We start from the raw sequence: 12,382 nt of genomic DNA on the forward strand, positions 1-12,382 counted from the left end.
TTATGTTAGGAACACTTTTATAAGATCATTTTATAAATTTAATAGGCATATAGTATTACAGATAAGCACTTAAAGGATAGCTCTTTGTTGTTATTTTCCAAAGCATTTAAAGTTTCAGGAATTTAATGATTCACAGCAGACAGTTTCACACTGACAATATTTATTTTGCTATGCCAAGTATAACTTATTAACAACATAAGAGATGAGCAACAAAAAGGAATTATGATTAGAGACCAGCCTGGGAAAAAGTACTTAGATACAGATTAGGTTAAGGCTAATAGCCAGGTTAGAGTCTGCATGAACACAGGCTGGGGTTTAGTTTGTGTTTGCTCAAATCATACCACCCATTCTCAGAAAATTTCAGTCTCATATCAATAACAAAGGGTCAGGCAAGCCATTCAGTAAACAAAACTAGTATGAATATGATCCTCAATCATAAGAAAAGAAAAAAGCCAAAGGATAATAGCAATCTTGATACAAGATGTTATTTACAACCAATGTTATTAATTTTGTATTGAAATCAGTTTCAAAAAAAGAAACCCCCAAACCAGAAAGACCAGACAATGGAATAAACGCAGACAAACCATGTAAGCAAAAGCAAAATAACCAGCTAAGCAGTAGATTTTATTCAGAACTCTAGTATATCGCACTAGGTTTCTCACAATAAAAAAAATGAAAATTTGCAAATCTTAATTTCATAGTTCTGGAATTGTGCTCTGAACTATTTGAAAATACAACCGTATCCTCCCCATTTTGGACTAACTCCATTCCAAATTTTACTATCACATTTGGATAAATGAGGTTGCAAGGCATTCTCTTTTAATTTCATCTTTCCCACTGTTAATGTCTTCTCTAGTGAAAATATTCACAAACAATATGTTTATTTTAACTCTTGACTGAAGCACATTTTAGGCAGTTTGCTAGGCTCTTCCAAAACACAGCTGGCTAGACAGACAGAAGAAGACATGAAATGTAGACCCCAAATGCCTGCACTAGCTTTCTTTTCTCAAGATGAACTCCACACACAATGCAAGGATACATTTTTTTGTTTGTATGTACTCAAACCAAGCAAAGTGCTTTCAGGAAAAATAAATGGGGATTTTAAAATATATTAATATTTTTGTTCCTGCTGAATAAATTACTAAATTTGGATTTTCTTTTCAAAAAAAATTATGTTTACGCATAGAATGAAATATTAAATTAGAAATAATGGTTTTTGCAGCTAACTCCAATGAAAGCAAAAGCCATATGTGCATTTAACAGAAGGACTCTTCAGTCAATATTAGTGTTTTCTTTGGAGAAGTCCTGAGTTTGGTGTACTAAACCCATAGAACAACCTTCAAACATAGAAGTCAGATGAGGAAAGAAAAATAATGTTCATCCCCTCTCCTCCTCTTGGTCAGTGTGATGTGGTGACTCACTGAGATGCAAAAGCAGCTGTTCTCTGTGCTCCTGATAAACGTTGACAAGCAAGGAACAAGTACCAGTGGTGTTGTGCGGTCAGATTCTGAAAATGATATAAGTGTTTTCTGACCCTTTACTCCCCCGTGTAGAAAGCTGCCCAGAGTGTAGTCCTGAAATGATCAGGGTTTATATCAGCCATGACAGACAGCTGGTGCTAATACATCTCCTCTTGCCCCCAAAAAGCACCCTACTCCCTCATGGCATATTATGGGCATCTATAGCACAGTAGTGGCATGATTTATCCTGTTTCTTTTTTCATTAACCAGATGGAGATAAATCTCCACCAGACAAGGGGATTGAGTGCACCCTCGGTAAGTTTGCAGATGACACCAAGTTGGGTGGGAGTGTTGATCTGCTTGAGGGTAGGGAGGCTCTGCAGAGAGATCTGGACAGGCTGGAGCGATGGGCTAAGGCCAACTGTATGAGCTTCAATAAGGCCAAATGCCGGGTGCTGCACTTGGGCCACAACAACCCCCAGCAGCGCTACAGGCTTGGGGAGGAGTGGCTGGAGAGCTGCCAGTCAGAGAGGGACCTGGGGGTGTTGATTGACAGCCGGCTGAACATGAGCCAGCAGTGTGCCCAGGTGGCCAAGAAGGCCAATGGCATCCTGGCTTGTATCAGAAATAGCGTGGCCAGCAGGGACAGGGAAGGGATCTTACCCCTGTACTCGGCACTGGTGAGGCCGCACCTCGATTCCTGTGTTCAGTTTTGGGCCCCTCACTACAAAAAGGACATTGAATGACTCCAGCGTGTCCAGAGAAGGGCAACGAAGCTGGTGAAGGGTCTGGAGCACATGTCGTACGAGGAGCGGCTGAGGGAACTGGGGTTGTTTAGTCTGGAGAAGAGGAGGCTGAGGGGAGACCTCATCGCCCTCTACAACTACCTGAAAGGAGGTTGCAGAGAGCTGGGGATGAGCCTCTTTAACCAAGTAATAAGTGATAGGACAAGAGGTAATGGCCTCAAGTTGCGCCAGGGAAGGTTTAGACTGGATATTAGGAAGCGTTTCTTTACAGAACGGGTTGTTAGGTGTTGGAATGGGCTGCCCAGGGAGGTGGTGGAGTCCCCATCCCTGGAGGTGTTTAAGAGTCGGGTCAACATAGCGCTGAGGGATATGGTGTAGTTGGGAACGGTCAGTGTTAGGTTAATGGTTGGACTAAGGATCTTCAAGGTCTTTTCCAACCTAGATGATTCTGTGATTCTGTGAAACCTTAATACTAAAAGACCCCTTAAACCATCAGATGGAAAGGTGTAACATACAAATCGCTAGAAGCAGAAGCTAGAAGATTAAAATGGGAAATAGTGCATCTCTTGGAAATATGCACCTATTTCTAACAGAGAAATGGGGGTTTCTTCATCAAGCAAGTCTTTCAACTAAGTTCAGGTGACCTCAGTGATATTCTATGGCTCACGTTCTGCAGATGACTTTGCCTAAATGATACAACCTCCCCACACCCTGAATTGCTACCAGGTATTTTCTTCCAGGGTGTTTCATACCTTCAATTTTACCACAACTATCTTCTCATGAGCTTAAGCTCTCAAACACACACTGACAAAAAAGGCCTCTGCTCCAAAGGAGTTTACATGTGACACTGATTAAACTGCAAGCCAGCTTTCGGTAACCCTACTGCTTACTGCAGAACTGTTATGTTTTGTTTTTTTCAAAGCAAAGATTTTTATACAGATAATCCACCAGCAAGTAAAAAATAAAGAGATGCTTTAATCAGTTCTTCAAGAGTAAGAAAATAATAGCAATCTTAGGGTGGAGAAATGAAAACAAACAAAATCCCCGAGGTCATAACAATGTAAAATAAAAGCTAAATGCAAATATGCATACCCGTCAACTGTAAAATTTGATCATCAATTAGTGTCACAGCTTCATCATGCATCACTTGTCCTCCAATGACAAATTCCAGTCGTCCCTCCTGAAGCAACTGATGGACCTATGATATTGAAATTAAGACACAGAACATCTTTTCAGTCTTGTTCAAAAAGGCTGCAAATTCATTTCAGATCACAGCACATTACCTAGACACAACACTTGTCAAGAAGGCAACCAGGAGAAAAGTGGGATAAAAGGCTGTCTGTACTGAGTGCTATCAAAAGAAGGGGAAAAAACCAGCATACTAATGCGCTGCACAGTGCATTGATTTACCCACCTTACACTGAAACCAGGTAGCAGGCACAAAGGATGCACTGCCAGGTAGGCCCTGACCTTCTGCTGTTTCTCAGTAGGGCTGTTACCATGCCTTTATACTATCTAAACACCAGACTTGTCCCCATACGCTGCACTGGCAGCAGCCTAGGATCCTGCCTCAAGGCAACTAGAACTGAAGGATTAAAACAGAAGATACCAGTGCTTCTCCCAATGTCTTCTTCCTGCTGCATCTGCCTTGGCTTAGGGAAGGCACTGGGTGGCTGGATGAGAGAGCAATATGCAACCCCATGCTAGCAGCAACGGCCAGGCTCCTAGGGTTTCCTTTAGTCTGCTACCTCTGTAACAGTTTGGAGACTGAGATCTGTGAGATCCAGGAGGGACGGAGAGAGCGTGTCATCATACCGTGGCCACAAACACATCCCTTCTACTCTGTATGTACCTACCTTGCCTTCAGAGCATAGACAGGTTGCTCAACTTGTGAGAGACAGAAAGCTTTATTAAGAAATAGTTATTCCACACGTAGCAGGTTTGTCTGCCTGATAAAACCACTACTAATCTTCATTTCTGGTCTCTTTTTCCTAGTTTACAAACTGTCAATATACTATGACCTGTTCAGCTGTTCAAGGTTTTTCTGGGTTTTGGGTTTTTTTAGTTTCAGCCACTAGAAACAAGAAGTATGCTGACAAATACAACTTTCAGCAAATGTGCTGGATGAAGTGAGGGGTGGTGTTTGGAGGGAGGGAGTAATAGTCTGTGTCCCTTTCTAGAAGTGTTAGGGAGTCTTCTGTTTATATAGTTACTTCACTACCTAGAACTTCAAAGATACCTCAAACTTATGACAAAGGAAGTTTATATAAATATGTATTTTAATCTCCACTTTTTTTTTTTTTTTTTTTAATCTGTCATGTAGGATGCCAGTTCCAGAGCTATTACGCTTATTTCCCCAGGAATCTTCAGTGAATGCCCCTGTGTCTGCTCAGATACAATGCCAGATTGTCAATTTTGATTATAATCATTTCTCTCGTTCACAATGTTGTGAAAACGCTCCAGGGCTCAGCATTCATAAATTAGTTCCAGCCAACTGTGGTGACTGATTAGCATGCTGGGAGACCAGATAACTGATATCTGGTGTCAGCACAGAACAGGTCCTGACCTACATGAAAAGCATCTGTGGCTATGATTCCCCATTTGGATGGATGTCCAAAAAAGATACCTCTTTGGGCCATGGAAACATTTTTTTAATATAAGTTTTGTGGAACCACCAAGAGGCTGAAAACACAAGAACAATAATTCAAGTAATTTAAATAATATCTGATCCTAAAAAACCCCCAATATCTCTAATGAGAAGCACTTTTGCTGACCAGAACTGGGCAAAATAAAGGAGGAACCAAGGAAACAGACACAGCAGTACTACAAGCAGCAGGTTGCTACGGCAGTAGAACATATCTGTGGTCCTTGGGACAACTACTAGTATCCTTACATCAACTTACCCCTCCAAACCAGATAGAAGTGGCTACACATCTTTATTCCCCTAGTTAAAACACCCAGACATCAAACCAGGGTAAAGGAATAGGAATTGTTCACACAAGAAAATACTGTGGAAATAACATGCACTGAGAACTAAGAGGTTCATACCTCGCGGAATACTGCTGCAATACGTTTCACTCCTATGTATTCTCTTGTCTGAATTGTAAAATCAGCTTCAGTACCCAGGCAGTACCTTTTACTAATTTTTAATGCTACTGCTCTAATCCAAAGCAGACGTTCCAAAAGAAACTAGAATTAAATCCTGTATTCCAAGTAAAATATTAAATTAAGAAAAAAAAATGACAAAATTAAAACCAGAGAGCCTGTAGTACAGAAAATCATTAATGCTAGAGTTCAAGTGGAAAAAGCAGGACAGTAATGAGTGACCCAATTTCAAGGCCCAGTATTTGCAACTTGCTAATGTTAAAAACATGCCACTTATCAGCAAGCATCATAGCTCTTAAATATTATTAGAGATTAAATATTTGACACACAGGTTTAGGAGAAATTTGTTTGTAATAATTTTAATTTTCAGAGAAGCAACTATAAAGTAACTAGAGAACTGACTCAAAATGCATAAAAGCAACAATTATCAGTAATTAGGCTAGGAAATTAAAGGCTGAATCATATGTACTGGTTTTGTACTGCTGAGGTCAAATGTAATGCACATTTATTCTTCTGGATTTCACATAAAGCTAAAATAGATATTAGACACACGGTCCTTCATATTTGGGTTACAGCAGCATAGCACACTTGAAATAAGATCAACTTACCTTAGAAAGTTATTCTTGCGTACTTGCACAAAGTAGTTTCTGTGCTATTTGTTTTAGTTCCCCCAGCCCAGACTTTCAGTACAGTTTTCTCATTAAAAAACAGACAAGAAAATTGTCCTGCAACAGGTAAGTATGGGCAAAGGGCTCACACAAAAACAGTGAACTGCCTATACACAGCAAAATCTCTCATACAAAGGTCAGCTGCACACAGGTTGTAAGCTATTATTTAAATACTAAACATTACAGAAAATTCAGAATTTAGTGAAGGACTAGGTTAAAAAAAGAACAGACAAGAGGTGTCTTTTTTACATGAGGCTTTAAAGATCTAGCACTTTAAACAAACTGAAATGTAAAGTACTTGCAAGTAATATTCTGCTTTTGGCTGGACCCTGGTAACAAAAGAGACCATGGAGTTCTGAGTGAATACTGAGTGAGTCCTGAGTATGGGAAGCTGCACATGTATATTCTCTGGTTTTAGGGTCCAAAACTAAACATCTTGCACTGCAATGCAACATACAATCAGCTGATAGGCTATCAGCCCAGTCTTTGATTTCAGCATGTTTGTTTCATGCCAGAGGAAAGAAGAAATGACAAAACTTTACAATGTCTTTGCTAAGGAAAAAAACAATCCTCAATTTAAAGCTCTAAAGACTGAAAGGGATCACAGCTTATAAATAAACAAACCCAAAAACCAGTTATTGCTGTTGAAGCTACAGTCATCTTTGTTGGCATTCTTGGTTACGCAAGGAAGGTTTTTGAGCAGTACTTAACTGGAAAGAAAAAAAGTTCCTTCCTGTGAGCAGTGTTAGGCAGCAGTTCATGAGCTTCAGATGTTTAACAAATATTGGCGCAGCCTCTTTCAGAATCACCCACATCTTATACTAGCATGCCCCCAAATAAGAAAGTCACCGATGAAACAAGAACTGTAAAGTGTAAAGAATCTTCAGTGCAAAGGTTACTACCTCCTACAGCTCTAATCTATAGCTGGGGTTTTAACCTCTTGCAACTGCCTTTAGAGTTAAGGTCCTTTCATAAGACATACCAGATTCAGAGACAGCTTACAGAAGACCTGAGTAAAAAGCAAATGGTGAAGTACTTTGCTCCTCCTTGTCCCCTGAAAAGTGCATGGATTCTTTGTTAGCAGGAAGTATGGTTCCAGTACAACTTACCTGCTGTTTGTGCGTATCTGTGGCTACTGCATCCCACCAGAGACGAAAGAATTCTTGCTCCACAGCAATAAATTTGCGCTGCTTTCCTTTCATTAGCTCTTCTACAACAGTTGTGTAGACATTTGCTGCGTAAGCGTGCATACTTTCCTGCCAAAAAAAAAAAAAAGTAGAAAATAAACTGTTTTGCCTATATTAAATGGGCTGTTTTGAACACTCATTGGGCTTTAGAAGAAAGAGATCAAAAAACTCACATTTGTTGCACACTTCCTTTGTACACTCAGAAAGACCGAGCTCTCCCTGATTACATACAGCCTGCGGACCCTTCAGCTCCAAAATACATCCTCTGACTGGGAACCTGACTAGATCATGGTGAGTTTTCCCCAAGATCTGCAGACACCAATACAAGCTTTCTTTTTGAGGTACTGTGAACAGCTCACTCTATTCTCATTGTTTACTTTAAATCAACAATGCCATAAATGATGACTTTGCACCAACATAGTTTAAAAACCCACATGCACACTTTATTCTTCCATTTCTGCTCTTCTTCTGACAGCCTGAATTATCAGGATTGTTTCTTCAGAGTGAGTACAACGCTGTGCTGCAGGTGTGCATTGGCTGGTATAGTACAGTGACACAGAAATAACATAAGTTAAACTACTATGGCCCTAAAAGTTTCAGCCATGAAAAATAACTCCATTCTGTTTGATGTTTTAGGATAAAGTAAAACCAGACTAGAAAAGGACGCTTAGAACAAATTTGACTGTTGACATTGAATCATTCAGAATCTGTGCATCTATCCTACGTTGATCCTAAAACAACTTGTATTTCAGAATGAGGTCTATGGATTTTACTGAAACGCCAACATGATAGTGATAATCATCAAATAACTTATCAGATAGTTATATCTTATCCTATGGCATCAAATGAACAACATCATGGTAATTTTAAAATTGTGCACATGAAGACACTTTGTGCACTCTTACCCTTGCCGGAACAACTTCTGCTGACCAGATAGTCTTCCACCCTTTACTTAATTTCACAGTGATATATAATGTCCAAAGGCAACAGCAGAGAATCGAGAATTTCCTGCAATGTCTGTGTTTTCTCTTAACAAAGTTATCTGCATATTATAGCACAGTTATTTTAACACTAACCATAACACTTTTCTGCTTAAACTACTGGTATTTGCTGAAGAACTCACACCACAATACATGCACATACATCTTAAAGTGACTGACATACAGATCTCTCACCCACCTAAAAACTAATGGGCATGATATGTAAAAATATTAATCCATAGTTTTAATTTAGGCAGATTTCCTATATGAAAATCAAATAAAGGGGATATAAAAAGGGGATGATGTGATCCAAATCAGAAATGAACTTTTCCTAACCCCCCGCTTTCCACAACTGAAATCCAGCTTTGTAAAAATGCTATTGTGTCATTAGAAAAGGAAAAATATTTGAGTGTAGGAGGAATGGCTTAAAATACTGTAGTGCTTATCTGAATAATTACTTGTGCAATGATTTTTCGATCAGATCTTAACGGTTTTTTAAAATCAAGATTATGATTAGGTGCTTAATACAATGTGAAATTTTAACTAAGGGAATAGCTTTTAAGTTTTACTAATACGCAACAGTGACACACTCAAATGATTGCTAAGGAATTTTAATTTTTCACTGGCAACTGGCCACAAACAATATGTCCTAAAATCCAAGTATATGTACAATGATTGCAACATCAGGCTCAATTTTAGTTCTCAACAGTTAAGTGGAGCACACTAGATTTAAGAGCTGAACAGGGACTTTTCAATACTATAATATTCTGTGTGGTAATTTGCTGAAAATATTTTCTTGAGGTATTTTGGATATTAAGGCAAGATAGTGTTTATTCCAACTCGAATTACGCTGGACCTAAGCAGTAAGGTATTACCTAACCGTACAAAATTTATAAACCCCAGTTGTCTGGGTGGGAATTGAAAACAATTGTTCTCACAAACCAGGATACTTGCAAGCAACAATAAGAATCTTCTTTCCAATTTATATTTTCCGTCAGCTAATGAGATACTCTGAAACAATAAGCAGTGATCCAGTATAAATAATCAGGTAAGATTTTACTTAAATATAGATTTTAAAATTCTACCATGATGTAAAATTGTTTTGTACTGCAATCTAGACAATGGTGAGGTGCCTTTCACACCTATGGTAAGATATATCAGTCAGATGCCACATCTCATGTAAATTATGGTACCACTGTTATTATCAGATTGCAGCAGATAGCTTACTTTGAGAGGAAAAAGAAAAAAGTTTTATTATACATCCAATGCTGGAATTCTCCATCAGTACTGTAATTTCCAGCACACAAGGAAGATTACTGTTCCAATATCATAAATGCTTACTTTTCACATTATAAATGGAGAAATGAAACACTAAAAAAATAGTATGTTGTCATGAGTGAAACCTAGTAACTAAGTAAACCAAAAATGTAAAATAGGTTGGGATCCACCTTCACGTTTCACTTTACTACAGAAGCATTTGAAATTATCCACAGGTGACCTCTGTGACTTTTGACTACAGGAATTGCTGATGCTTGTAATTTAATAGCAGAGGAAGTGATGCTTCAAGCAATTATATCTTCTCAAAAAAAAAAAAAAAAGTGTTTCATTTCTCTCCGAGATCTTTGACCACTAACTGAACCACAATAAAAAATAGTTTAGTATTCTCTTATGCAGTTTCTGAGTAGGAGTTTGAAGTATTAAAGGAGAAATTCACTGATCTTTCTTAAAAAAGGAAGACAAAATATATGCACAACAGAGATTCCTTGGTGAGCCATTAGCTCTTTTTTATCACAGTTAAACATCTGATGTCATTTCACTCCAGCAAGTGAAGTATCCACAGCACCTCTCACATAAACGAAAGCGATTTGTACTAATGAAGAAGGATTCAGGATTCTGACTAACAAATATAAAAGGTACTAACACCCCACCTGATTTATTTTGCTCCGTATCTCATCAATTTAGCAAAAATTACTTTGCTACTACACTTCCATAGCACTAGGCTCCAGCCCCGCCCCAGCCATCGAGGACCTGGCACCCTGCTCTCCTCCCTAAGAAAAGACGTTTTCACAGGGTTTTGCGTTAGTAACAAGATAAACAAAAAGACCAAGAAAATCCGCCACATAATCAAAACACACCATCAAAGAGATTAGAGATTTGCCTTTAAAAAAAATAAGGAAGCCCCTCAGGAGCATCCTGCAGAGCACTGACTCGCACAAACCCAAGCCCGCGGGCACAGCTCCCAGGGCAACGGCGCAGGCTCCGCCCAGCGAGCGGCGGGCCCGGGGAGCAGCAGGGGCGGGGGCACAGCCCGGGAGAGCCGCGGGGCGGGACAGGCACCTGACGGCGATTTACGCGTCGCTCCGCGGGCGTCAGGGCAGGGGCGGGCAGGTCCCCCGCAGCCAGTGTGGCACGACTGCGGGGAGTTTGGCGAGCTCGCAGGCGCGCAGGGAGCCGAGCCGAGCCGAGGTGGGCAGCGGAGAGGCTCGGCCCCATCCGCCGAGGAGCGCCCTCCTACCGCGGCAGCCGCCGCCCGGCCCCGCTCCGCAGAGGGCCCCACCTGCACCGTGTAAACCCAGCCGACGTCCATGTGGCTGTGGGCGACCACGAAGGCCCGCAGCGCCCCGCGGCCGCCGGCCGGCGGGAGGAGGCCGAGGAGCAGGAGCAGGGGGAGCGGGTGGCGCATGGCGGCTCCGTGGGCTCGCTCTCGCCTGCCCGGCCGCCTTCCGCGTCCCGCCGGCGCGTCCCCGCCTCCCGGCCCGGGGCGGGGAAGCGGGCCCTGCCGCGCCGCCGCACCGGCCCCTCCGCGCCGAGGCGTCAGGCTCGGGCCATGGGAGCTGCTTTGTTAAAAATCCAAACCGAAACCAACGCTACAGCGGTTTTCCTTTGAAGGAGGGGATTTCGCGGCACGAGGGGTGACTCCCGTGTTCACCCCCAGCTGCTCTGCAGGTCTCTGAGATCCCTACGGACCCCGGGGGTCCTGCTGGCTCCTGTTGGTGACGCTGGGGCTGGTTTTCTTATAAAACTAGTTTGCTCAGGGAGAGGTTGGGTGCTGCATCTTGGACAACTATAAATCCTTATGGGTTTTTTGAGGAAATTCTTTTAAATTGAACACAAGTTTCTTATTTCAGGGTATAATAGTTCATTATGGATTATTGTCTGTGTCTTTGAAGTTTTGAGGTTGTAGCAAGATTAAATTTTATGTGGTTGACCCTCTGATCCCATTTAAATTGGTTTTATCACTTGTTTTACCACTGCTAGCAAGAGGTAGACCCTATGCTGAGAACCGAAAAGGTAGACTCTTGTGTCTGCATAAAATCCTAGTGAAAAAGAAAAAAAATCCAATCCATAATTAAAAAATGTTACAGCATAATGTAGCCCAATCCCCTCAGAAATTTTGTCTGCAGTTACATCAGTTTCTGCGCAATATATAATTATGATACTAAAAGCCAAACCAGATTAAACTATTTTTTTAAACTTTGACTCTTTAAAATATACAGTAATATAACTTGACTACCTTTGCTTAAATTCTAGTTCGAGTAAATTACATGGTTTTAACAACCTTACAATCCTGAAATGACAGAAAATATCATGCCAAACTCTTAGCTCATTTCCAACAGTCCAAAAGCAAAGGACATCAGATGAAGGTGGTACACGCTCCCCCACCTTCACGTTTGTTGATTTAGCATTACTAGTTTCCAAACCTAGTTAAACCAGTCATCTCTCTGAAGGAAACAATCACAAATAGCTTAAAAGCATCCATCTACAGACTTACACAGATAAAAGAGAAAGATTAATTCATACTGAACTAGCTGGCACTTGGGTGCAAATTAACACATCTCAATATTCAGGATACCTGCAGGAACAGATCGTACACTGTAAATGCAATTTGCATCTTTAACAAACAAAGTTTGTAAATGTTTGAAGTTTAGAATGAAAAATGCTATGTAAGTCAGTAATATTGAGTTGAAGTGCATAACATTGCTAATTTTATCCAAATTATATCTAATATGAATGGATTCTCCCAGAACAAGGCCCTTCTTTGCTAATTAATATAGTAGACTAGAATTTTCTCTAAAAAGAAGAGGCTAACACTGGTATGCTAAGGTTAATTTTATTTATGATAATACCTTGTCATGAAGAGCAATCAAGGTCTGTATTGTAGGTAATTTGTAGGGGGGGGTAAGAATCACTGTAAGCATCTGGATGAAGCTTTAATACAGCTCTATGATATTTTTC

At 40.6% G+C, this 12,382-nt stretch overlaps 1 protein-coding gene across 1 annotated transcript in view; it reads right to left on the minus strand.

Moving 5' to 3' along the window:
• The window catches only part of MAN2B2 (mannosidase alpha class 2B member 2), a 32,318-nt gene extending 21,438 nt beyond the window's left edge, over nucleotides 1-10,880 (minus strand). The window contains exons 1-3 of the mRNA XM_074865700.1: nucleotides 10,704-10,880; nucleotides 7,089-7,235; nucleotides 3,299-3,404 (exon numbers count right to left, since the gene is read on the minus strand). Coding sequence (XP_074721801.1) covers nucleotides 3,299-3,404; nucleotides 7,089-7,235; nucleotides 10,704-10,829 — 379 coding nt within the window. The 5' untranslated portion in view covers nucleotides 10,830-10,880. The remainder of the gene's footprint in view (nucleotides 1-3,298; nucleotides 3,405-7,088; nucleotides 7,236-10,703) is intronic.
• Nucleotides 10,881-12,382: the final 1,502 nt, after the last annotated feature.

The sequence above is a fragment of the Strix uralensis genome, chromosome 4 (assembly GCF_047716275.1).
Source record: "Strix uralensis isolate ZFMK-TIS-50842 chromosome 4, bStrUra1, whole genome shotgun sequence".
Taxonomy (NCBI): Eukaryota; Metazoa; Chordata; class Aves; order Strigiformes; family Strigidae; genus Strix; species Strix uralensis.